The 27,824-nt window shown below is 44.9% G+C and overlaps 1 protein-coding gene across 6 annotated transcripts in view; it reads left to right on the forward strand.

The window, feature by feature from the left end:
• The window catches only part of IL1R2 (interleukin 1 receptor type 2), a 51,701-nt gene that overhangs the window by 16,526 nt on the left and 7,351 nt on the right, over positions 1–27,824 (forward strand). For 3 of the 6 annotated variants that reach the window (XM_057742006.1, XM_057742010.1, XM_057742005.1), the window contains 4 exons: positions 15,831–15,958; positions 16,516–16,774; positions 22,188–22,368; positions 26,238–26,409. In XM_057742006.1, coding sequence (XP_057597989.1) covers positions 15,892–15,958; positions 16,516–16,774; positions 22,188–22,368; positions 26,238–26,409 — 679 coding nt within the window. In that variant the 5' untranslated portion in view covers positions 15,831–15,891. Of the gene's footprint in view, positions 1–8,883; positions 9,394–14,786; positions 14,891–15,118; positions 15,133–15,830; positions 15,959–16,515; positions 16,775–22,187; positions 22,369–26,237; positions 26,410–27,824 lie in introns of those variants that run through there. The other 3 variants (XM_057742004.1, XM_057742008.1, XM_057742009.1) reach the window with 3 other exon arrangements.

Raw genomic sequence — 27,824 nt, forward strand, 5'->3', positions numbered from 1 at the left:
GTGACTATGTTATTTTAAATGGCAAAGGGAGAATTAAGGTTACATACAGAATTAGAATTGTTAATCACATGACCTTGAGAAAAGGCAATTATCTGGGTAGGCTCAATGTAATCACAAGAGTCCTTGGGAGTGGAAAGAGGGAGGTAGAAGAGTAGGTCAGATTGATGCAAGGTGAGAAGGACTTGACTCTTCTTTGCTGGCTTAAAAGATGGAGGAGGGGGACCATGAGCCCAGGAATGCTGGTGGCATCTAGAAGCTGAAAAGGAAACAGATTCTCCCTTACAGCCTCCCTTACAGCCTCCAGCCTTACAACCCAGCTGATCCTTTGAATTTAGCCCAGCAAGACCTATGTCAAGCTTCTGACCTACAGAACAGTAAGATAATAAATTTGGGTTGTTTTCAGCCTGCAAGTTTGTAGTAATTTGTTATGACAGCAATAGAAACCCAGAATACTTATCATCTCTGTAAGAAAAAAAAATCAATATAAAAATGGAACAGGGCTTCCTAGGTGGCGCAGTGGTTGAGTCCACCTGCCAATGCAGGGGACATGGGTTCGATCCCTGCTCCCGGAGGATCCCACATGCTGTGGAGCAACTAAGCCTGTGTGCCACAACTATTGAGCCTGTGCTTTAGAGCCTGTGAGCCACAGCTGTTGAGCCCATGTGCTGCAACTACTGGAGCCTGTGCTTCGCAACAGGAGAAGCCACGGCAATGAGGAGCCCGCGCACCACAACGAAGAGTAGCCCCCACTCACCGCAGCTAGAGAGAGTTCGCGGACAGCAAAAAAAAGACCCAACATAGCCAATAAAATAAATAAATTAATTAAAAAAATGGAACAGAGAAACTATTCAAATTAATAATAGCTTAACAGATTTGACAGATAAACTTATAAAAATAAAATTTTCTCTACAGTTGCAATAACTAGCAGATACAATGAAAAATAAGAAACTGTGTTCAGTGGTAGAAGGAAAAAACTATAATTAAACACCTAGGAATTACGTAGGACCTTTATGTAGAAAACTTGAAAACTCTAGAAAAGAACATAGAAGGTGAACTGAGAGATAGGGGAACACTTTGTGTTCTTGAATGGCAGGCGTACTGTTGAATAGAGGTGGTCTACTCAATGGCCAGCAGCTCACCAGTAATCAATCAACAGCCAGGAAATGTTAAACTTACCTTTCTCCCTTGCTTCATCCCTGTGAAGTAATAATAAACCTGGGCACGATTTACCCACGGTTATAATTAAATAACACACACAATTTATTTTTATCCTCCTGGTGCCTCAGTCTCCCCATCTATAGATTGTGGTGCTGATGGTGAGGATCACAGGCGGTGGGAAGGATAAATGAATCTGAATCACATGCAGCTTTAGTGCAGCGCTGGGCACGTGGGTGGGGTGGGGTGGGGTGGCGGTGCTACCTGAATTTGCTCTCTGTATCAGGAGGCCTTTCCTCTTCCTGGCTCCCAGCTCCGTCAGGAGCCCCTGGCCCTGCTCTGCCTCTAACATGCATGACCCTGGTCAGGGCTTGTCATCCTTCTGAGTTTCCTCTCCTGTAAACTAAGGCTGTTGAGTGACCTGACCTTCTGAGTCCCCCTGGCAGCTCAGTGTCAGCAGTGGGATCCTGGGGCATCCCTCCCGGCAGCCCATCCTGCCCTCCAGCTCACCCTTCCCTGGGCTCTGCCTTCCCAGGAGGGTGGGGGGCTTCTCCCACATGTAGGGTAGAAGGGGCACCTTCCCTCAAACTTCCATTTAATTGTATTTTCCACTTTTTAGTCTGTCTGGTTATCCTAATAGGCAAGAAGGGAGCGTGGTTGGGGTCGGGGGGGTGTGAGGATGGTCCCCACCCCATTTGTTCCCAGCTGGCCTGGGATGCACCCCCTTTATCCACACCTACCACAGGCTTTCCCCTCCCCACTCCCACCGCACCCTCAAAGCCCAACTGTTTGACAATCGACACCTGAGTGATCAGGACGCACAGACCCTAGTGTAGCAGAGTCGGCCTCTAGCGACAACACAGCTGAAGTAGTGCAAGTATGTAGTGTAGCTTCGGGTGGTCTATGTCACCATCACCTGCTCTCTATATGGGGGACATTTGATCATGACAGTGCCTTTGACTAGTGGTTCTCAAACTTCAGCCTGCTTCATAGCAGCACCTGAAGGACATACTAAAACAGATTGCTGGGCCCACTCAGAATTTTGGATTCAGTAGGTGTAGGGGAGGAAGGAGGCTGAGAACGTTGACTTCTGAGTTCCCAGGTGATGCTGAGGCTACTGGTCTGGGGACTTGGAGACCCACTTCCTTAGGAGATAAGAGGAGGTGTCAGGTCCAGAGGCAAATGAGCAGGAAGAAGTGAGTACATCAGAGTCTGAAACTAGACCTCAGTTTCCTACCAATTTTGTTTTCCACCCACGAAGGGCTGTTGCTTAAACAAGGAAGGAAGAGGGCAGCGAAAAGATGAAAGGGATATGGAAGCTTCTGTGGTCAGCTGATGAGCGCAGTGTGTCCACAGGAAAGATGGTGATGAAGATGATGTTGGTTCTCCAGCATCTCTGAATCGCTGCTCCAGTGCTCTTAGCCTGGCTGAGCATTAAAAATCACCTGGAGAGCTTTAAAAAAATCTCCGGACCTGAGATCAATTACATCAAGAACTTTTGGGTTGGGGCCCAGGTATCAGTAGTTTTTAAAGCTTCCCAGGCAATTCTGATGTGTAATCAAGGCTGAGATCCACTGCTCTATTCTACCTCTTATGTTCCTCACTGTCCCACTTTTATAAATTATTTAGGGACTTCTTATCTCTCCCTTCAGAGCCTGTGTTCTAAACCCGTCATTTTTCTGCTGATTCTCATTAGATAAATGGGGTTTTGACTCACTGGTAGCGTAAGAACCTGTATGAAACTTCATCTAAACGTTTCTGGAGCATACTTTAGCTAAAAACCTCTGTTTCATTTTGAGCATAAATAATTTCCTAAACACAACAAGGTAAATTATTGTGGCACTTGATTGTGGACCAAAAAAGGCCAGTTTAAAACTGGGATATTATCTTGCTATGTGACTTGGACATATAACTTTATGTTTCTGGATGTTCGTTTCATTCTTCCAATGAAATGGATGGATTAGAGAATAGGGGTTCTTTGCTATTTTAAAGAATTTCTGGAAAGTATTCATTCCACTTAATTTTTTTCATGAAATGTCAAGAGGAAATTTAAGAATTCCTGGACTTCATTGGGGATTGCTAACCTGTGTGTATTTAGGGGCCAGGTGGTAAGTCAAATCTGTGAGGCTGTGAGTGACAGGGCCTGTGACCCACTGGAATGAGCTTGTCTCTCAGAAAAGCCATTCAATGAAAAAATAACAGGTTGACATATATATGCTAATATGTATAAGATAGATAACTAATAAAAAAATTAAAAAAAGAAAAATAACACCACCACTCTGGCTGAAAAAATGCATATCCACAAGTTGAACAGGACTGTGACTTCCAGTTTGTGATTCCCAGATTAGCTTTGACAATTTGTGACAATCTGATCACATCACCCCTAAGTTAAAGGAATGAGGGCCAAATCGTGGCCCCACCAGTTCTATTTGTATTTCCTTGGAGAAGTTATTTAAAGGAAGGCCTTAGAATACTGGAGACAAGGTTTTCTTATTTGGGAGCAAGGAAGAAGTTAGTGTATAGCTTTGGATGTGTCCTAAATTTGCTAGCATTCATCAGAATGTTTTCTTAACTGTGATATCAGAATTCTAAGATGGCCCTCACTGATTATGCTTGTGTAACCCCCTCTCCTTGAATGAGGGTGGGTTATATAAACATGATGGGATGGCATTCCCATGATTAGATTACCTTATGCAGCAAAGGCGAGGGAATTTTGCAGATGTATTTTAGGTCCCCAGTCAGTTGATATGAAGTTAATCAAAAGAAAGACCATCCTGGGTGTCCCTGGCACAACCAGCGTGGCTCCTTAAAAGAAGGTCTAGGGGTTAGAGTCAAGAGGTCAGGGAGATGTGAAGTAGGTGGTCTGTTGGCCCTGAAGAAACAAACTGTCCTGTGGTGGACAGGGCCCCGGGGCAGGGAATGGTGGCCTCTAGTTGCTGAGAGTTGACTTGGCTGACAGGCAGCAAGAAAGTGGGGACCTCAGTTGTACAGTCCCAAGGAGCTTAATTCTACCAAGAGCCCCAAGGACGTGGAACAGAACCCCAAGCTTTGATAGCCACCTGTGGGACCCTGAGCAGACTCCATCCAAGCAGACGCTGACCTCAGACCCACAGCGATGTGAGCTAATAATGGGGCATTGTTTCAAGTCACTGAGTCTGTGGTCCTTTGCTCCTGGGCAATGGAAAACAAATACAGCGTCCTTATTCTTCTCTTGGATTGCTATGCGTAACCTTTGGGTTACACTGCAGTGATAACCTACAACATCTCAGTAGCTTAACCCAACACCTGTTTGTTTCTTGCTCACTCTAGTCACTGTCAGGGCAGCTGCGTCAGACCTTGACAGCCCATCACAGCTACTTGATGCCATTTTCAAAAGAGAACTTTTGTAGACAACCTGTCAGCCTCAGATTGTTTTGACACAGTGCTGGGGTGGAAAATTGGTGTTTCTCCTATTTAACAGAAGGAAAAACAGACATTCAGGAACAAGAGAGTTGGGTCCATGGACGGAAGTAAACCTCAGCCTCCTACCCGGGTGGCCACTATTCATCAACAGGGGCGCCATTCATGAACAAGGGTGGCAGAAGACAGGGCTGGAGGGCAGAGGACCAGAAACGAAACACCTGGGGGTGACCCATGTCTTTCCTGTGATAACCGGTCATGTGGCTGTGCCTAATTTCAAGGGTGCAGAGAAGTGAAATCCTTCATGCTCACCAAAGTAGCACAGGTGCAGAAGTTGGGAACCCGAGTCTATCTACCACATTGTGTTGCTGGGGAGGAAGCAGGATTTCAGATCACTCAGCTTCAGGATGCTCTTCTCACACCAGGGATGAAGCTGGCTGCCCCGGCATCATCCTGGGAGAAGCCAGAGGGAGCACGTGTGTACAGGGAACGCTCCTCCCAGCCCCAGAGGAGAGCAAAGGGTTTCTTGGTGGGGCTTTCCAGGCTTGTGGAAAAGCCAATCAGTCAGGGCTATGTTCAGGCTAATGACTGGGGTTTCTTGTGCCAAGGGATTTCCCAGCATCCTATAGATCAAAATTGCTTGGGTTTCCTATCATGGTTGACTGTTTTTGGCTTGATTTTTATCTGTGCTGGGCCCAAGGCTGGGGAAAATTGGGCCTTCTGTGACCCTCAGAGGACAAACCATTCTAGGCGGGCGTGTTTTCCAGGGAGCAAAAGATGATCTTTCAAAGCATAAGAAGAAAATCTCATCGGTTCTGACAACTTAATTTGGGGAGGAAGTATTTCTAAAATATGTGTATTGTGGTGAAAATTTGTACTCACTGCAAATTGATGTCACAAAAATGTGCCTTTAATAACTTCTAGTAGGAATCTCATTTGGATCCTAAGGCCCCTTTTTAGGAAGGAAAGGGGAATTTAAGCTGCCAGTGCATGTTGTTTCGGTCTAGACTGGTCCAACTCTGCCTCTCTTGGACTTATTCGGTCTCTTTTGGGTAGATGCTCAGTCTTTTAGAGTTTCTGACCTTGCCACCTACTTCTAGCCAGGATGGAGTCTGAGAACTGGGGAAGCCGTGTCCCCAGGGTGTGATGGGGAGGGTCGCTGGTCCACCACCTGCTGGCCAGTGGGGTCTTCACTGGTTTCCATGGAGGTCTTCCTGGACCTGGCTGGTCATGCAGTGTCCTGCTACGTCTACTGCTGAGGTTCATGGCTGGGAAACCCGGGGTCTGGTATTTCAGGGGAGGCAGAGCCAATGCAGTGGCTGACATGACCCCACTGTGCCCCTTGCTGGCTCCTCTGCGCCTTGGCCATGAGCTCTCTTCTCTCCTGGCTTAGATTGGCCACTCTGCAGGTGATACCCCAAATACTTACCAACCCGCAGGGCAGGAGTACCAACAGTCAGAACAGATGCTGCACTATGTTGCTGGACCATAAAGATCTCAAGGGAGCACCTGGAAAGGTAGAGGGTGGAGAGTTCAGGGCTTAAGTAGGTGGTTATTTACCAACTGGTAAGGGCATGTTTCCACAGTTGGCTACACAGCTTCTTATGGACTGAATGTCCTGCAGCCTCTAGGTCACTTTGTCCTTCATCATGACAGCTCCATATCAGCTCAGATCTCAGTTTACCCCCCACTCTCCACAGGAAGCTCAGGGGAGATTTGGTCAGGAAAGAACTAAGGCCAGCAGGGAACTAACCCTAGCATCCCTCTACCTAAACATGCCACACCATTATCTTAATCCTTCCCTGGGGCCCCCATATTGGTAAGGGCTCCTTACTTTACCCTGGTGGGATTCCTTTAGGGACCCAATTTGAAAGCAGAGCAAAATCTGCTCAGCTTTCAGCTTCCCCCGCTCTCCTGCCCTTTGTCTCTTTGTGCTCAGGTTTTGAACCCGGAAGTGAGGGCAGAACCTGCTTTCCCTACTTAGACATCCCCTATGTTGTATCCACTTCCTTCCTTCCTTTCTGAGGAGGCCTTTGCTCTTCTCCTTTATTGGGGCCATAGTGGCTGAAGACTCAGAGGTAACGAGAAGGGAAATACACTGGAAGGTAATTAGCATGTTATCCTCATCACATATGTTATGCACTGTCCCATCCTTGAGAAAGGAGGTCTTGAGAAAAATTCAAACTGTTCTTCATGATTCAGGGAAATCATTACAGACATCAAATATTTGGTGCGGGAACACATGGGTACCCTCAGTAAGGCACAGAAGGGTGGAGGGGACCATTTGTGTCTGCTCTTAAAGCCCTCTGATGGCTGTGTTCTTTGATTCTTGCATCTGTCTCAACAGTTTTCCTTCTCTCCTCTGTTATTGGGCAATTGGCTGCCATGTCTTTTTGGGTGTATTTTCCTCCATCAGCCCTTTCCCTCTTTCTGATTTCCTACCTCTTCTCTGCTTCTGATTGAACATTCTGGTCACCCATCGCATAACAAACTGCCCCTGAATTGAGTGGTTTATGACAAACATTTTATTTTAACTCACATATTTCATAGATCATGAGTTTGAGAGGGGCTCAGCTAGGCAGTTCTTCTGCTCCATGTGGTTCACATGATATCAGTCAGTGGTACTCAGCTGGTGAGTGGACTCATCTAGGGAGCCTAAGATGCTTTACTCACATGGCTAGGGCTGGGCTGGGAAGGTCAACATGACCCCCTACATGTAGCTTCCCTCTAAGCTGGTCTCAGGGCAGTTGAACAATTTACATGGTGGCTGGTGTCTCCTAGAGCCAGCAAACCAAGGAAGTCAGGTGGAAGCTGCATGGCCTTTTCTGACTTAGCTTCAGTGTTCACCCAGCACCATTCTGTTGGTTAGATATAAGTCACAGGTTGGCCCACTTTCAAGGGACCCTTCCATAAGTTGGACTTCACCTTTTTAAAAAAAAAAAAAATTATTTATTTATTTATTTGGCTGCATCGGGTCTTAGTTGCAACACAGGGGATCTTTTATTGTGGTGCACAGGCTCTTCCTTGTGGTGTGCAGGCTTCTCTCTAGCTGTGGCACGGGGGCTCCAGAGCAAACAGTCTCAGTAGTTGTGGCACACGGGCTCTCTAGTTGTGGCACATGGGCTCTAGAGTGTGTGGGCTTAGTTCCCCGCGGCATGTGGGATCTTAGTTCCTCGACCAGGGATCGAATCCACATCCCCTGTATTGGAAGGTAGATTCTTAACCACTGGACCACCAGGGAAGTCCCTGGACTCCACCTTTTGATGGGATAGTGGCCTGGTCACATAACAGAAGACCATGTGGGATAGGAGATATTGTTGTGGCCATCTTTACAAAATACAGTCTGCCCCTCTGAGAAGCAATAGCCACATTCATAGGAATAAAGAGACAGGTTCTGAAGGATGACTTCACATTTCTTCTGTGAGTCAAATAGACGTGACTTGGTGCCAGGATCCTATTGGCTATCTTTCAGCCATTCAAGTTTTTTTGTCCTGGTTTCTTTCATCTGTGTTATATTTTATCCTGGTTTTCTGGATAACTGATAATTCAAATATCCATGACATTTATTACTTTCAGATTATAAGAGGTTGAAAGGAACATTCAGTTCAAAGGGTGTGTGTCTGCTCATAACCAGTCTCCTGTCCCATGCCAGCACAGAACGTCCAGGTACTAGTTAACCATTACCCAGTGAGTAGCCCCATAGAGCTGAAACTCTAGTACCCAGGGCAACTCAGGAGGCTTGAGTCCCGGCTCTCCCATTTGCTGGCTATGGTACCTTAAGCTAGTGAGTTGACCCAATCCAGTGGTTATCTGATTAAGCCCCTGACTTGGTGCTGTAGAAACTGAAGATGTGCCCAGGACTGAAGCCTAAACTCAAGTTAAGACTGACCTGACCCTAGGATTTTACACCTGGGAGGGACCTGGGAGCTCTCAGCAGCCCAACCCTTTATTTTAGAGATGAAGAAGCTGTGACCCAGATTGGCTCAGTGACTTGCCTAAGATCACATAGCAAGCTAAAGGTCAAGTGAGGACAGGAATCCAGCTTCAATCTCCTGTTCCCTGTGCTTAAAAACTCTTGCACTAAGATGTCTGAATGAAAGCATTAGAATTCCATAACAGGCCTTGCGTATGTGTGTGTGTGTTTATGATTGTGTGTTTGCATATTAAACACACTGCTATAATATGGATGTATGCACACAGGCTCGTCGATTCCTTTACGTGAAGTTGCATGCCTCTCTAGAATATCACCTGGTGAGCTATTAGCTGAGCTATTGCCTATGACACCAGAACGTTCTCTGGCTGTGTGATGGACCTTTAGCCGGAGTGAGGCAGAATGCAGACCATGGAAGCTCTGACTTCTCACTCAGGTCTGCAAGATGTGTGCTCTTGAGCAAGTTGCTTACCTCCCGGAGGTGTTGGGTCTACTTCTGGAAGATGCTGATGAGAGTGACCACTTGTCGAGGGCTTTCTCTGTGCCAGCACTGTGCTGACCTCCTTATATACCATATGCCCTCCTGTGATGCACACCAGGCTGCAGCCACTTTACAGACTAACAGACTGAGCCTCACAGGGGCACCAAACCATCCAACTGGCCCAGAAGGAAGGCAGGATTGACATTCTTTCTGCCAGACTCTAAGAGTCATGTGGTTCCCGCAGTGCTTTCCTGTATAGACTCCTAACCCTCAGGACTCTTGGAAGATGCAGAAGGACTTCTGAACTGCCCCCAGGGTGGAACCTGGCCAACGAGTGGAGCTTAAGGGAGGAAAATCTGCATCCTGAAATGACAAAGTTTCTGATCATGAGTAGTTTCCAAGACTGGAAGTGTCTATCTTACGGCGGGTAAGCGTGGCCGTCTAGGGAGGATGCTGGCCTGGGAAGACTGTTTGGGTGGGCTGCTAAGCTTAATGGCTCTGGGAGCCCCTCCAGTTCCAGGTGCTGATGCTCCTACAGAGCCGAGAACCAGGATCAAGAATGAGGGTTGTGTGGACTCAGATTTACTTCCTACTTGGTCATTCCATTTGCTTTGTGGCCTTGGGTAACCTGCTTAATGTATCTGAGTCTGTTTCCATTGCTTCATGTTTATAATGGGGTTGACACGCTCTACCAGACCCATGAGTTTTGCCCCCTGGAGTTGTTCGGAGCATTGAATCCCTTTTACACAAACATCAGGTTGGGAGAATTTGAAGCTTGGTGAATTCGAACCTTGAGTCCCAAGAACCTCGTGCGTCGGGCTTCCCCGTCTGTTTTGTTGGAGGAGGATGGGACTCTTCTGAGCTAGAGGAGTGGTCTTGCTGGGGGCTGGCCCATGGGAGGGGCTCATGCAGGAGGAAGGTGAAAGAAGGGTCTCCGCTTGGTGGTCCAGCCCCCGCCCCCACCCCGCCCTGGGGACTCTGAATGGCTGAGGCTCACTGGGAATTCAAGGTGTGAATGGAGGATTTGATTGAGCTGGAAGATGAGCTGGGCTGATTTGCTGAACGTGTTGCAGCAGGAGTTGATCAAGTTCAAAAGGCTTGATGGGAAAAGGGTGATTTTATTTATTTTATGTTTATTTTAAAATTTTTATTGGAGTATAGCTGATTTACAATGTTGTGTTAGTTTCAGGCGTACAGCCAAGTATATCAGTTATACATATACATATATCTACTCTTTTTCAGATTCTATTCCCATATAGGCCATTACAGAGTATTGAGTAGAGTTCGCTGTGCTATACAGTAGGTCCTTATTAGTTATCTATTTTATATATAGGAGTGTGTATATGTCAGTCCCAGTCTCCCAATTTATCCCTCCCCTCTGCCTACCCCCTGGTAACCATAAATTCGTTTTCTGTGGCTCTATTTCTGTTTTGTAGATAAGTTCATTGGGAAAGGGTGAATTTAGAGAAAAAGATACTTGTTTGGCAGAGAGTAAAATAGAAAGAGAGTGTGTAGCCCTTGGTTGGGCCAAGTCTGAGCCTTACCAGGTTCTTCCCTTTGACATTCAGCCCAACGTGGCCCAGCTCCCGGTTCTGCTAAAGATGGCCCTTCCTGTGCCATGGGTTCCAGTAAGCGACTTTGTCCCCTGGACCCCATCAGGGTCAAGGACATGCAGGTGACACGGCCACACAGACCAGAAACAGTCCCACCGTGCTGCTCCGAATTCCCTTCATTTTTTGGGGGGGGGAAAGCACTAGCTTCTCTCTTTTCTATAGAACAAAAATAGTGTGTGGACTTCTCTCAAAGGTTCTGCTTTGAGCCAGTACATCTGTCAACAAAATGTGCCTCAAACCTGGTCTTATGTTTCTTTGCATCTGAAGCTAGAGGATTTTCCCTACCCCTCAAATGCATAACATCCCATTCTTCCCAGAGACTTAGTTCCAAACACTTTTTATTTTGTGTCAGCTTTAAATTAAAAAACAATTTCCAAGCTTAATTATGATGTAAATATTTATTTCCCCATAGGTTTCAGAAGGTTTTATACCACATGTATGAAACAACATGTTTAGATTTTTAGGAATCTATTTCGCAAACTGGACGTGACTCAGTGGTAGGTGTAAGGCCGGAGAGATATTTGCCTTCCTTGATAGTCAAGACCTGTCACCTTGTGTTTGTGCCTTGGGTGACTGTACCGCCTGACTCAGAGATGGATAGTTGCCTAAAACCTTCCCGGAACAAAGTGAACATAGAAATAAAGTTTCATCTTCTGGGTGAATGAAGAGAGAGACTCAAATATACTAGAAAATAAAATTTGTACTTTTAAATGCCTGCAGATTTATCTCTGGAGCTATCATTTACTTATTTACTCTCAATAAACTTTCAGGTGTTCGGGGAAAATACGTATGTGTATGTGTGTGTGTGCATGTATGTGTGTGTTTGTGGCCCAGGTGGGGTTTGGGGGCCCAAGTGGGGCCAGGTCAGGGGGTAAGGAGTTGGGGGGCCCAAGTTGGGTTGGGGGTCCAGGAAGGGGGTTGGGGGCCCAGGCCCCACTTCTGAAACCTATGGAAAAATTAACATTTACATCAAAATTAAGTTTGGAAGTTTTTTTTTTTTTTTTTTAATTCAAAGCTGAAGCAGAAGTATTTGGAACTAAATCTCTGGGAAGCACAGGGATGGACCGTCAGGAGTGGGTCGGGGACCCAGAGAGAGATAGAGATAGAGAGACAGAAAGACAGAGACAGAGAAAATGAGAATAAAGAAAAATGTTAGACATTGGTGAACCCAGGTAAGATACATACCGGTGTTATTATACTATTCCTGCAACTGTTTAGTCTGTTGGAATTGTTCAACGTTAAACTAAAAGGTGAAGTTAACACCTATACACCCTCAGGCTACATGTGCCACCCTTGAACAGGAGGCAGAGCCAGGGCCACAGGCCAGGTGTGGTCCCCTGGGCCTTAGCGAGGGCCTCGGGGGACGCTGCTCTGCAACTGCATCCACCCCCCGCCAGCCCCGCCCTCCGGGCACCCCTGGCTCAGGCTGGGCCATCCGCAATTTCCACCTCACTGCATTCTTTTCCTTTTCTTCAGCTCCTCACACATTTTTGTCATTTTCCTATGCCTGGCCCTGCTTTGCCTCCTATTCCTCAGTGCTCTTTCACTGAGTATGGTGAAATAGGGTTATTTGACAGAAGAAGAAAATAAAGGCAGAATTGTAACGCAAATACTTGAAACGAGCTGCCTTTAAAACTTCTTTCTTCCAGTAAGAGGGTCACCTCAGATTCAAGCAGAAATGTCAAATTGCCTGTAATGTAAAGACACATTTAAAGAAAGTAGGGCAGGAAAACAGCATTTTGCTGCAAACCTTTGCAAAACGAATTCTTTTTCCTCTGGGCCCGCCAAAGACCGACTGTTTCCCTCACTACAGCAGTTCTGGTTCCAGCCTGCTTCTGAGGTTTCAATTATTGAAAATGATCACTACTGTGTGTTTGTGGTTTAATTGTCTGAAGCCACTTCCTGGAGAGGTCACAGCAAACCAGCTATTTTGCCAAAGTCCACAGAGAGGAACAGAGACAACTGCCTTGGCTGGGGGTCCAGATGGGGGGCTGGGGGCCCAGGAGAGGATCTGTGGCCCAAGTGGGGCTGGGGATTCAGGTGGGGGTTCAGGGGTGAATGGGCAGGGGCTGGTCCTGGAGGAGAACAACAGTGTAGGATTTTGTTCCACTGGAACAGCGTCTTTATTGAATCAGTTGTACTGCTCACCCTGACCAGTGGTGTGGTTTTGAGAAGAGGGTTAACGTCTGTCTCACGTTCTTCCCCTGAAAAGAAAGGGATGGCACGAGATTTCTTGGGGCCCCTCCCAGCTCCGTGGCTCTGTGATGCTTCAGCGAGCAGCCACCCCAGAGTGGACACAGCTTGACTCTCAGGTATCAGAGTGATTTTAAACGTGATTTCAAATCTTCATGCAATCGGAGTCTAAGCTTGAACCTTGGGGGCTGCTTTCACCTGAGAAGAGTTGAGATGACTTCTCAGGGTCAATGGGCAGAAACGGTTTATTTGAAAGAGTTGAGTCTCAGAAACAGGAGCAGTGAGAACACAAGTGACAGAACTCAGCCAGGCTCCTTCCCTGGGGTCCTTGAGATTAGGGTTTCAGGGTAAGGATGACAGGAAACCTGAATATATAAAAGGAGGCAGTCGGGGTGGGGTGTGGGTAGCTCCATGAAGTTACGAGGACCAGGCTTCTCTGGTCGCCCCACCACTTCAGCACGTGGTCTGCACATGGCCCAATCCAGCCACCACATCCACACTAAGCTGGCAGCAAGGCAGACTTTGAAGTGGAGACTTTTAAGTTTTTTAAGAAGACTTTTAAGTTGACATTTTGGGAAGAGCATACATTTCCACTGACATTTCATTGGCCCAAATGTTGTCACATGGCCACTCCTAGTTGCAAGGGAGGATGGGAAATGTAGTCTTTGTGTGGGATGGGGCAGTGCCCAGGTAAGAGTCGGGGATTCCATTATTAGGGAAACAGACATTGGAGGAGAAAATTAGCAGCATCTGACACAGAAACTGTATTTTTGAACAGTAAGGGCTTTGGAATCACCAATCCTGGGTTTAAACGTCAATCCCTGAGTACTAGCTGTGAGATATTTGCCAACCTATTTTACCTTCTTAATCTCTTCTATTGCATCATCCATAAATTTGGTGTGATAATTCTCACCGTGGAGGTAAAATGAAGGAAGAAACGCTCAGTATTTAGCACAGCAGCCATCACTTTTCCACTGGTCCCCTGTGTCAACATCTTTGACTTCATTTATTCGGATATGTGGTATTGATTGCACGTGGAGTGTTTAACTCCTGTTTCTTTCATGTCCTTAGTAGAGAACTAGTGAGTCTGGCTGGGAGCAGTATGGTTGGGACATGATAAGCTAGTCCCTGTCCAAAGAGGACAAAGCAACATGGTTAATGTTGGTGTGACCTTTATGCTAAACAAGTAACCTAGTGAACTTTGGGTGGGGTTAGAGGTAAAGTGACAGGAAATGTTTGTGTTTCAAAAACATGTGAAGGATAGGACCCCGTAGAAGCAGGAAGAGCTTAGGGGAGACAGCCTGGGGCAGACACCCAGCCAAGGGGAAAGTCTCAGGTCCTCCACGTCACCCCCCATACCTCATCACCAGCTAGGGAGCTCAGGTTGCCACAGCTCTGAGCCCATGCCTTCTGATGGTTCCTGACCAACGATGGGGAAGGGTTTCTAGAGCACAAGGGTCACTTCCTCTGTCCACCAACTCTGCCCTGGCCAGTTAAGAGCCATCTGGGTTCCCTGTTCCTGGCAAAGAATGATATCTTTGCCAGGAACAGGGAACAAGTCAAAGTACTTCAAGAACATGGAGGGGGGGATGTTTATTCTGGATTCACTCATCACTCTCAACTCCCTGGTAGACTTTCAATCGTACACATTCCCTGGTAATTTCTGGAACTGGGCACCGTGTAGTCCACGAAGGCTGTGAATAAGACTGGGCTTCTGTCCTCAAGGCTGTGCCCACCTGTGGGAGCCAGACAAGTCACAGGTGTGGTCAATGGCATGCTTGCTCCCACTTCCTTCCCCTCCTGGTGTAACTTTGCAGCTCCTCCCACTACACGTGGGGGTATTTCCTCGCTCCACAGATGGCAGTTCGGCCACATGCCTTGCTTTGGCCAGTGGAATGTGGGCCGACATGAGTGAGCTAGTTCTGAGCAAGCAAGGCCTCACGTGCTTTTGCCCACGTTGTTTGCGTTTTGCCATCACATGAGATTACCTCCCAGGAAGTCACTGGTCCAAAGAGGGTGAGACACCCATGGAGCTGACTTGGGTCCCACCTGAAGCTCAGAGCCGAGCCTAACCCAGCCTAATTTAGGTCAACCAACCTCCATCTCAGCCGCAGACCTGTGAGTGAGAACAAACGACTGGTGTTGAATGGCATTCAGTTAGCAGTATTGTTGTGGTAACGGCTAGCAATACAACAGCCAACCATGAGGAAATGTGAGAGGGACCATGGGGAGATGCAGAGGGACCACGGGGAGATGCAGAGGGACCATGGGGAGATGCAGAGGGACCACGGGGAGATGCAGAGGCACCTGAAACTCCAGCCTTAGGGAGGTTGGTGGGGAGGAATGCTTCGTGAACTTGTGTAAATTATTCACTTTTTGGCCCTCATTTTGCTTTTTCCTTGAGGGTGCTCTAGACCAGAGAGCATATACAATCCTTTGGCTTATGTCAGAATTGTATGTAGAATAAGAGTTAATCCATAAGGACATAGGAAAAGTTCTCTGACAAGTAAAATATGAGGACCTTTTAACTTCAGTGATTCACACACTCATCCCTTCATTCAACAAACAGAGTTAAGGATACAGATGTGAAGAAAATACAATAGGGTCCTGAGCACATGGGGCTTACGTGCTGCAGAGCAGAGACCTGGCTGATGATAAACACCAGAGAGAGCAATGGAGCCGGGAAGGATACATGGAGCGCTGGGGCAGAAGGTGGTGCAACTTTACAGGAAGGTCAGGGAAGACCTCATGAAGTTCAAGTGATGTTTGAGCCCAGACCCTAGCAGCGGCCTTAGGTGAGGAAATAGCCTCTCAGGCCAAGGGGCAGGGAATGCTAAGGCAGGAGAGAGAGACACTTAGGATATGGAATTCTTCCAAGTGAAAATTGCTGTAGAGGAACAAAGTCAAAAAAATTGAGTTTTCTTGTTAAAAAAATCTAGGCAAAAGGGTTTTGGTCATCAGGTGAAACCTCCAGAACCCACCCCGGGACCATCCTCAAGGGGTTCTCTCTTTGGGCATCGGTTGTTCCTGGTGACCCCTCCTCTGTGTCCTCCTCTAGGCTGCGGGGTGCTGGACCTACGGTCTCCACTTGCTGTGTCCTCCAGAAGTTCCCGGGAGTGATGTTCACCTTGTCCATGTTGATAATGGGTGTTTCTGCCTTCACCATCCAGCTTGAGGAGCGCACGGGTAAGAAGTGACCTTTTCAGCTGGAGGCGGCTTGCCTGCAGCTTCTCTGGGGAAAGCAGTTGCTTATCTAGGGAGGTTTTGTTGCTACCAAAAAGCAACATGTGACCATCCATGCCTTGGTAGGTGACAGAGTCTTCCTCTTGCCTGTTTCCTCCAGTGCACGAGCTTGCTCTGGGCGTCGGGCATTCCTGCCAAAGGAGCAAACCAAAGAGGCTGTGAGTTTGCCCTTGATAAAAGGTGCTTTTGAGTTTTAACTGTACGACCTGTCAGAACTAAGCTCTTTTCCTATCTGAACTCAATCAAGATTGACTTTGAATGAAAGGGCATCATCAAGTCAAAAATAGGCAATTTTTTTTGTCACCATGGAAACCTGATTTCACTTTTCCCACAAAATGTAGATGGGACTAGATAGCAACCCTAATGTTGTTATTTGGGAGTTTTGAGATCTTCGTGAGGGGAGGGGTTCATGGGGCCCCCAGGTGGCAGGCCATGTTGTCAGGGGCACATGGCTTCCTTGGATGGACCCAAAGTCTGACCGTGGGTTCTCTGCCCTTCAGTGGCTGCAGGAAACTGCCAATTTCATGGCAGGCATCCGAAAACCAGGTTCAAGGTAGAAGGGGAGCCTGTGGCCATGAGGTGCCCCCAAGTACCGTACTGGGACTCTGCCATCGCCCATGTCAACGTGACATGGCGGAGAAACGGCTCCACCAGGACAGTGCCAGGGGAGGAAGAGACTCGCGTGTGGATCCAGGACGGTGCCCTCTGGATCGTGCCGGTCTTGCGAGGGGACTCCGACACCTACATCTGCACTGTCAGGTCAGCCCCTTGGGGATGAGGGTGGGCAAGGGGGGGCCCTTGAAGAATGGATGCTTGCATGGCATTTCCATGACGACCTGGATTTTAAAACCAAGCGCACAGGTGGGAACCCACCTTATGTCTGTTTAACTGTTCCTGAAATACCTCCTACCTGAAAGCCTGTCCCCAGATGTCCTCATGGCACCCTCTCTCCCTTCATGGAAGTCTTTGCTCAGGTGTCACCTCTATGGAGAGGATGTCCCTGGCCACTTTATCTAAAGTAGGACTCCTGCCACTCTTTCCCCTTGCCCTGTGGTTTTCTTCCTCTGACACACATATATGTGTTTTATGTATGTAAGGTTTGTCTACCCCATTAGAACATAAACTCCAGAGGACAGGGACTTGGTCTGTTTTGTTCACTGCTGAATCCACAAGGACCCAGGAAATAGGTATAGAGCCCTGAGTAGAATTGGAGACCCAGGTAGGAAGAAGTTAATCCAACTGTTTATTGCACACGTGGGGGAACCAAGCTCATTTCTCTAGTCCTCCCGGGTGGTGGGTATGGAGCTGAGGTGGAACCCACAGCTCCTGACATGGGGTATAGTCCCCCTCCTCTTTGTCCTGTTGCTTTTTTCCCCTTTAATTGTGGTAACATAAGCATAACATAAAATTTACCATTTTAACCCTTTTTAAGTGTACAATTCAGTTAACTACATTCACATGATTGCGTAACCATCCCCACCATCCAGCTCCAGCAATCTTTTCATCTTCCCAAGCTGAAACTCTGTCCCCACTGAACAAAACCCTTCAATTTCCCCTCCCCCCAGCTTCTGGCAACCCCCCTTCTACCTTCTGTCTCGATGAATTTGACTATTCCGAGTACCTCATATAAGCAGAATCATACAGTGTTTGTCTTTGGTGATTGGCTTATTTCACTGAGCACAGTGTCCTCAAGGCTCATCCATGTGGTAGCAGGTGTCAGCATTTCCTTCCTTTTTAAGGCTGAATAAGATTCCATTTTACGTACAGTTGACCCTTGAACAACACAGAGGGTGAGGGGCACCAACCCCTAACGGTCAACAATCCCCATGTAACTTCCAGTCAGCCTTCAGTATCCACGCTTCCTCAGTAGCCACAGTTTTGATCTACGGATCCAGCCAATGTGGATTGCGTGAAACTGTAGGATTTACTATTGAGAAAAATCTGTGTGCAAGTGGACCCACACCGTTCAAATGCGTGTTGTTCAAGGAGCAACTGTACATACCACATTTTGTTTACCTGTTTATCGATCAAGGGGCTGCCTCTGCCTTTGGTTGTTGGGAATATGCTGCTATGAATATGGCTGGACAAAGATCTGAGTCCCTGATTTCAGTTCTTTTGAGTATATACCCAGAAATGGACCTAGTGGATCATATGGTAATTCTATATTTAATTTTTTAAAAGATTTTCTTTTTGATGTGGACCATTTTAAGGTCTTTATTGAATTTGTTACAATATTGCTTCTGTTTTATGCTTTGTTTTTTTGGCCCTGAGGCATGTGGGATCTTAGCTTCCCAACTAGGGATGGAACCCGCACACCCTGCACTGGAAGGCGAAGTCTCAACCACTGGACCGCCAGGGAAGTCCCTCTGTAGTTAATTTTGAGGAACCATTATATTGTTTCCCACGATGGTTGAACCATTTTACATACCCTCCGGCAATGTACAAGGGTTCCAATTTCTCAACATCCTTACTAGCACTTATTATTTTCTGTTTTTTAATAGCCATCCTAATGGGGGTGAAGTGGTATATCGCTGTGATTTTGATTTGCGTTTCCCTAATAATTAATGGTGTTGAGCATCTTTCCATGTGCTTTATTGGCCATCTGTGTATCTTCTTTGGAGAAACGTCTATTCGAGTCCTTTACCCATTTTACAATCAAGTTGCTTGTTTGTTTGTTTTTGAGTTGTAGGAATTCCTTATATATTCTGGATATCAACCCCTTACCAGATATATGAACTGCAGATATTTTCTCCCATTCCGTGGGTTGCCTTTTCACTCTGTTGATGATGTCCTTTGATGGACATAAGTTTTAAATTTTGATGAAGTTCAATTTATCTAATTTTTCTTTGGCCTCCTGTGCTTTTCATGTCATAGCCAAGAAATCGTGTCTAATGCCATGAAGCTTTCCCCCTGTGTTTTCTCCTAAGCATTTTTATAGTTTTGGCTCTTATGCTTAGGTCTTTGATCCATTTTGTATTTAAATTTTGTATATGGGTAAGGTCATGGGCCAACTTCATCCTTTTGCATGTGGCGATCCAGTTTTCCTAAGACCTTCTGTTGAAAAGACTGTCCTTTCCGCACTGAATGGTCTTGGCATACCTTTCTACTTCTTGAAGGAGAAGGCTGTAGGCCTAATGTTGGCGACCTTAAACATTTCCTTAGTTCCTCCGTAAGGATTAGGGCAGACTGTTGGCCTGGCCGGGAAATGTTGCTCTTGGCCTTGTCTCTTCAGCTGCTGCCTCTCTTCCACCCTGAGGCTCTCATCATCCTTTCACCAGCCAGCGTCAGAGTCTCTCCAGATTTTGTAAACTTATTTGACTTGAGGAGAAACTGTGCCCACAAGTATTTACATTGAGAAAGACAACCAAAGAAAGTGACATTCTTAGCACAAAGAAATTACTGATGAATGGGAGAATTTCAGACAACATCAACCCCAGTTCTAGATGGTGTGTGTGTGTGTGTGTGTGTGTTTTCAATCCTGTCCATGGAAGCAGGTAGGCAATCTTGTATTTCCACACCAGGGAAATGTGGATATCAGATTTTACAATAGCTATAAATGCTTAGTTTTTCTTCCCTTTTTAGTTTCAAAAATTCTAAATTTGTTTTCTAAGGAAGAGGAATTTGGAGTCAGGATAATATGGATGTGAATCTTAGTCCTCATTTTCTGTCTGGTACGACCTTGGTCTTATTATTTGACATTTATGGGCCTCAGTTTTCTGCTCTGTAAAGAGGTTTGTTGGGAGGGTTCTGTGAAATCACAGCACATCTTGCATAGGGTGCACCATCACAGGTGGTCAATACACACATGGAAATGGCCTTTCTTTCCCCAAATGCAGTACTTGTTTACTACTGAAATGACAATAGGCAAAAATCAGGGAGATGTGAACAGAGTCATGTTTGTCTTAAAGTTTATTTTTAAACTTGATTAAAAAATTTATACCTAATACCTTATGCTGTTTTCTATTCTTGTAGAAAAAAAGAGATCTGAGATTGAGAGGCCATGGAAACCCAGTGTGGGTTAATCTTTCATAGCTTGTGGGAGAGTTCCCCTGGCTGACCTCTAAAACTCTCTTCCAGCTCTGGGATTGGGGTCAAATAGAGTGAGAATCACCAGCAGTTGTCATAATACCCTTTGGCATTTACAGTCACAGGGCATAAAATGGCCCTGCTCCCGTGACGTTTATAATTTTGTGACCTAGAACCCACATAGGCGTTCTGTCCCTCAGGGTGGATAGATGCTACTGAGCCGGGCAGCTGCCCCACATCTCACTGCCAGGACGTGTGACCCCACTGTGTGCTCTGGATGGGGGACTGGACATATTTGGTAAATGGCACCAATGACAACCACATCTTGGCTGTGGGGCTGCCACAGGACATGGGGAATATGAGTGGTGATCAAATGATTCCCCCGCCCACCTTTCTTTGGAGTTATTTCCACGGGGCCTGTTGCCCAAGGGGAATTACCAGATCAGTCACATGAACAGGTTTGTAACTCTTGATATGTCTAATAAGCTTGGTTTCTGGATGTAATGCCCTAATTTACAGGTTTTCCCACAGCCCTACTGGGCTTCTAAACTTAGTTTGACCTCTTAGCGTCTCTATAGCCTTAGGAAGTTACTTACTTTCTGCGTACCTAATTTTTCTCATCTAAAAGTGACATGATAGTATCACAGGGTTGGAGAATAAATGAAATGGTGTATGCAGAGCACCCAGCACAGGGCCCAGCAAGTCCTCCTCCCTACAAACTGCTGGGAGGGCTATTTTCAGGTGTGTGCTGTTCTTTAGACTTGTCCTCATTTGCATTTCTTCGAAGTGCAGTGAGATTATGCATTTTTCAAGGTGATAGTTAGCTTTCTTTTTTCTTTTTTCTTTTCTTTTTTTTATTGGGGGCATTTCTTTTTTCTTTTCTTTTTTCACAATGTTGTGTTAGTTTCTGTTGTACAGCGAAGTGGAGTTCCCTGTACTATACGGCAGGTTCTTGTTAGTTATCTATTTTATACATATTAGTTAGTGTATGTGTGTCAGTCCCAATCTCCCAATTCATCCCACTCCTTATTCCCCCCTTGGTGTCCATACATTTGTTCTCTACATCTGTGTCTCTATTTCTGCTTGCTTTCTGCATTTCTTCATGCATAAAATATTTTTCATCTTTTGCCTTTCTTCAACCAGATATGAAGTAGAATATAGATATTGGCCTTATATATTTGATTTAATTTATTTTTGCTTTCAGGTAGTAAGTGTTTATTATTTATTTCTTTCACATATAATTTTCACGTTTTGTTCCTTCTTTGGATGTAGATTGTTTTACATTTTGCCGTGCAAGTCCTCCATCCCCCAACCCTGTAAAACACACCTTCTCATTGTCTTCGTTGATGTCCCGTGTTTCTTAGGTCACCAGGAACTTAGCTGAGCTAATTTTATCTTTATGTTTTTCTACTTAAAAAAATAGTTTGAATTAATATCCTCTGTCCTTCCTTCCACGTCCTCTATGTTTCTGTCAACGTTTTGCCTCTGCTCTTTCCCCATTTCTAGGTTCTTGATAGAATGATGATAATGAGATTATAGTTAGACCCACCAAAACAATAAATAAATAAAAACCAAACAGACAAGCTTACCAAGTTAATTTCCCCCATGCAGTATTGCAAAAATCTTTTCTAGATCTTATACAAAGTTCTCACCAGTTTTCTGAAATTTGACTTCAGTTGATAAATGATTTCCAAGAGAAGTATAGAGGATTTTCTTTATATGGAAGCAGTGGCTCTTAGGAAACAATATCTCCATTCTAGATAAGGTTACCTGGACCAGGAATTTGGAGCATGTTGGGGCTGTGATCAAGGACCCCCACACAGAACCTGGAAGAGTTTAGGCCCCTTTGAAAAGGACTTGGGGGTTTCTTAGTGGCCCTCCGTGGGCTTGAAATCAGGCTTGTGGAGGGTCCTTTTTGGAAACACAGAATACATCACCATTTCTATATGACAATTATGATGTGGTATTTGTGTGTGTGTGTGTGCCCCAAAGATTCAAAAGGACCAGGGACAGAAGAATTGCAATGCTAATGAGGAAAATACAGAATGAAGAATTTAATGAGATTGGGGAAATTTTTCTTAATTTCATTAGTTTTACTTTCATTTTGCCTTGCCATTTATTATTCTTTTTTTCCCTTTTAAATCAGAAATGCCTCTTACTGTGATGAAATGTCCGTTGAGCTCAGGGTTTTCAAGAAGTCAGAAGCTTCCCTGACTCTCATCTCCTACCCACAAATTATAACCTTGTCAGCCTCCGGGTTATTAGTTTGTCCTGATCTGAGTGAATTCATTGGGAACAAAACTGATGTGAAGATTCGATGGTACAAGGTACATCTTTAAGAATTGCCATTTAATGAAAATGTGTTTGACGAGCCATAGGAAAGACATAAAATACCCATTTGAAGGCAATATGTTCACTTTTCTATTTCTGTTTTTTAAACCATTGATTTTAAAAAAGGCCATGATTAATATATTTTATTAGTCTTTATAGGGCTTGGGTGAGGACCCTCAGATGGTAATTAGAAAAGACAGAGTGTGAAATGAATACAGAGTAAATAACAGCTGAAGAAAATAGCTTTTTATTCTGTCATTTGTCTATAAAAATTTAGAAATAACTGTTTAACATCTTTATACACATGTTAAGGGAAGTTTTTTTTTTTTTTTAAAGCACATGAAAATTAACCTTTTTTTTTTTTTTTTTTTTTTTACTGTTTATTTCTGTATGCCTTTGTTTGTTTTGGCTGCCCCGGGTCTCCGCTGCAGCACGCGGGATCTTTGTTGTGACCTGCAGGAGGATCCAGTTCCTCCCCCGGAGGGAACCTGGGCCCCCTGCATTGGGAGCTCAGGCTCAGCCCCTGAGCCATGTCCCTCGCAGAGCTTTTTTTTTTTTTTTTTTTTTTTTTGGGGGGGGGTACATCAGGTTCAATCATCTGTTTTTATACACATATCCCCGTATTCCCTCCCTTCCTTGACTTCCCCCCCTCGAGTCCCCCCCACCCTCCCTGCCCCAGTCCTCTGAAAATTAACCTTTGAGTTAAAGGAGCAACTATAAACACAATTTCCTGTCTTGCATGGCTGAATAAGTATTTATGAGGGTAAGTCAAAAATTATCTGCACTTTGGCTGTAGAATTTATTTTAATTAACTTTTAGAAAAGACAAATATATCATTTTTCGACATAATCTCCTTGCTTTTCAATACACTTTGTCCATCTGTCAACAAGCTTTTGTATTCCCTCATTAAAAAATGTTTTAGGCTGAGCTGTGAGCCACAAAGGCACCGCTATCTTCACTTCTTCATCAGGAGTGAATCTTCATCCTTGTAGTGCTGCTTTCAGGCAACCAAACAGGTGAAAGTCTGATGCAGCAAGATCGGACTATAGGGAGGATGTTTAACACCTCAAAACAAAGTAATCCATGACAGACTTTGGTTTCGAAAAGTTTGTGTGAGATGGGTACTGAAACAACTCACAGAAGAGGATAAAAAGAAGCATTTGGATATCTGCAAACAAAATTTGGACCGATACTCTAAGGAAGGTGAAATTTCTTAAACAGAATCATTACTGGTGACAAGACACGGATTCATCACTACGAGCCTGAGAGTGAATGGTAGAGTATGGAATGGAAACATCCTCAATTGCCGACCAAGAAAAAGTTCAAAAGTCAACCATCAGCTGGAAAATTGATGCTTATAGTTTTCTGGGATTCTCAAGGGCCAGTATTGGAACATTATTAGGAAAAAAGTTCAACAATCAACAGTGCTCATTACAGTGAGATGCTTGTTAAAGAGCTGAAGCCTAAACTTCAGATTAAACACAGAGGACTGTTATCCAAGGGTGTTGTGATCTTGCATGACAATGCACATCCACACACCTCTGCCCGCACTGTCCACATTCTGCAAAAACTTTGTTTTGAGGTGTTAAAGCATCTTCCCTGTAGTCTTGATCTTGCTCCATCAGACTTTCACCTGTTTGGTTGCCTGAAAGCTGCCCTACGAGGATGAAGATTCACTTCTGATGAAGTGAAGACAGCAGTATATTTGTGGCTTGCACCTCAGCCTAAAATATTTTCTCATGAGGTAATACAAAAGCTTGTTGACAGATGGACAAAGTGTATTGAAAAGCAAGGAGATTATGTCGAAAAATGATATATTTGTCTTTTCTAAAAGTTAATTAAAATAAAAGCTACAGCCAGAGTGCGGATAATTTTCGACTCACCTTCATACTATCATTGACTCCCTTGTTTAGACCAGGTGTGGGCAAATGACAGCCGGCGTAAGATTGAGCTGCCACCCAGTTTTGTATGTTCACCAAAGGATAGTTTTCACTTTTTTAAATGGTTAAAAAAATTAAACAAAGACTAATATTTCATGACCTGTGAAAATGATATAAAACTCAAATCTCAGTATCTATAAGTAACGTTTTACTGGGACACGCTCATTTGTTTCTGTGTTTTCCTGGGGCAATGGCAGAGTTGAGTAGTTAGACAGAGGCCACATGGACTGTAGGCCTAAAATATTTACTTTCTGGCCGTTTACAGAAAAAGTTTGCCGACCCCTGATATAGACCATGGATTGATACTGAAGTGTACGGTTATTAGTTTAAAAATGGATAGAAATTAACCCTTTAATAAAAAAATAGGTTGACCAGTTGACTGGTATTCTAACTGCAAGATATGTATAGGATATCAATTTAATATTGGAAACTTTTAAATGATTTTCAGAGAAAGTAAATAGCCAGCTCCTATGAGTTAGCCCGCCCAGTTATAGAGCTCTTGGTTTTGTAAGAGCATATAAAGGTCAAGTGAGTTTTTAACTGTAGAGGAAAGAGCACAGGTTCTGGAGGTGACCAGTCTATATTTGAAACCCTGCTTCTTTATTGACCTGCTGTGTAGCCTTGGTCAATTATTTCATCTCTTAAACCTGTTCCTTCTGCAAGACGGCAGTTCATCACTCCCACTGCCTGGGATTGTTTTGAGATTAAATGATGTGTGAAGCACATCGTGCAGTGCTTGACATGTAAATGGTCTTTAATAAATATGGGTGGACAAGGGTATCACAGTGGCACTTAATATTTATTCCCATCCTAAGAATGTTACTCATTACTGAGCACGTACTGTATACAAGTCTGTTCTCAACTCCCTGACTTGCACCCAGTGCAGTAGGGGCTGTTAATAGCTCCATTTTACAGATTAGGAAATGGAGACCCAGAATATAAGGAATGTGCCCAAGGTCACGCAGTTGGTAGAGGGCGAAGCAAAACCTCTGACCCCGGAGGCCAGAGCCCACACATCCCTGCCTTGTGGGGGAGCCCTGGGGACTTGTAGGCCCTGGAAGAACTGTGCTGCTGGGCCCTGTTTGGCTTTTTTTTTTTTTAATTTTTAATTTTTTTTTTGGCTTTTTTCATATTTGATCACTCATGTTGGGAACAATGAAATCTCTTTTTTTAATTAAATACATTGTACAACTAGACTTCATGAGCCATATGGGTGACAAACTATTCCAGTTATGCCTGTGTTCTCATTCAGGAAAAGTCTCTGAAATGACTCAAGGTCATATTTGACTATTGTAATCATCATGGTTTTGAAAGAGATGTTCCTGAGAACATTTTGTGCTCATGAGGGTGTGTTCTCTGTTACCGGTGGCCTCCCTCTGAGGTTCTGTTGTGTAGAACCCACAGTACCTTTTGTCCATGTGGGAACTGTGGCCTCATGTCGCACAGTTATTTTTGTCTTACAATTTTTTCTCTACCTCTACTGACTCCTAAAATTGAGATGATTTTTTAAAGTGATTACTGCGACATCAACTCTTTAAGCATCGTTCTCCAAGTACATGACGACATCATAGCACTCCTTTCTGGATGTTTCCCAAGGTCTATAGGCAGCTGTTAGGCCATAAATATATCTATATTTTAATCACCTACTTTGTCAAAGAAGATAGTTTCTTTCTCTCCCATTGTGCAGAAGCATATGTGCTTTAAACACTGTGGTTGAACAAACCCAGCCACTTTGTTTTATATGCTAACAAACTCCCCCTGCTAAAAATACAGTTGGAAGCATGTCCTAAAGGACAATATCTGCAAATAAATACCGGAGTGATTCTTGGGCTGCAAATTCAGTAGTGATTGATACTACCTATGCTGTTCATAGTTTTTGAGATGTCAATCAGGATATCGTGTAACTGAAAACATTTTCCCTTAAGGATTCTGTACCTTTGGAACAAGACCAGGAGAAGTTTCTAAGTATGAGGGGAACTCGCTTGCTTGTAAACAATGTATCTATGGAGGATGCGGGCTATTATAGGTGCGCCATGACGTTTGTTCACGAAGGCAAGCAGTACGACATCACCAGGAACATCAGACTCCGTGTTAAGAGTGAGTACTTGCTGTCAAGGTACCTCTGCACCCTGGTTCAGCAGCAAGCATGCCAGGAAAAAATTAGGGTTCCCATAGAATTCTTTGAATGTCTTTGGTATGAAAGGAAAACAGATATGGCAACTCTCCAAGCAACAGGCTTATAAAATGTGTAGGATGCTTGGAAAGATGGGAAGCAGGGTGTTTTTATGAGGAAAGGTGAATCCCTAGATATTTGATTGGTCTTCAAGTCTGAGGCTAAAACATACACCACTAGAGGGGGTCAAACTGCTGTTGGAAGGTCCCTTTGGAAGGTCCCTTTCGGAGGCTTGCACCTCCAGGGCCAGCCATCACAACATGGTTGCCGTAGCTTTGTGAATAATTCTAGGATACTAGGAGTTTTATTTTTATTTTTACTTTTGGCTGCATTGGGTCTTCATTGCTGCGCACGGGCTTCCTCTAGTTGTGGCTAGCAGGGGCTACTCTTCGTTGCAGCACACAGGCTTCTCATTGTGGAACATGGGCTGTAGGTGCGTGGGCTTCAGTAGTTGCAGCACATGGGCTCAGTAGTTGTGATGCTGGGCTCTAGAGCACAGGGTCAGTAGTTGTGGCACATGGGCTTAGTTGCTCCGTGGCATTGTGGCATCTTTCTGGACCAGGGATCAAACCCCTGTCCCCTGCAGGTTCTTAACCACTGTGCCACCAGGGACGTCCTAGGATACTAGGATTTTATTGGATTTTTCACTGAGAAGGCTATGCGTTGACATATGTGGTAAAAACTGCCTTTTATTTTTTGGTCTTCCCCCAGCAGGTCTAGTTACGCTTGAAACCAGGATGTTAAATAGTGAGGGCTCTCATTCGTTTAAATGAGTTCTACCTGAAAATAATGCTATGAACAGTACTGATTAGATGTCAAGTTTGTCCAGTGTTTCCTTCCTGCCTTCGATGTGCTGGACGTCAAGCCTGGTACAAAGGGCACACGAGTGATGCTGTCCAGGCCCCCGCCCTGAAGAGTATGGTGCTTTTCTTAATTTTATACACTGAATAACTACACAATTGGAGTCTTTTAAGGGCATTTTGGAGAGCTCTGGAACTATATTAAGGTTACATAATTGGTCTATGAGGGGAAAGACATTTTTCTCCCAGAGAATCGAGATTCAAGTTTACTACAGGGAAAATCGTGTCTCCTTAAATGGAAATATCTAGATTATTTTTTTAACGTCTTGTGAGGATTCATTCACATCAACCGCTTGCTCCCCCACAGTGGGGATCCCTGAGAATCCCAAGACTTTGAAGGGGTCCCGAATTATCCTGTTCATGTGATACTGCACAGGAACACTAGGGGGCGCCAACCTACGTATGATCCTGAGTCTTGACCACGGTGTCTCAGCCCGTCTCAAAGGGTGGTCCTCCGCCAGCAGCAGCACCAGCATCAC

This window comes from Hippopotamus amphibius, chromosome 7 (assembly GCF_030028045.1).
Source record: "Hippopotamus amphibius kiboko isolate mHipAmp2 chromosome 7, mHipAmp2.hap2, whole genome shotgun sequence".
Classification (NCBI taxonomy): Eukaryota; Metazoa; Chordata; class Mammalia; order Artiodactyla; family Hippopotamidae; genus Hippopotamus; species Hippopotamus amphibius.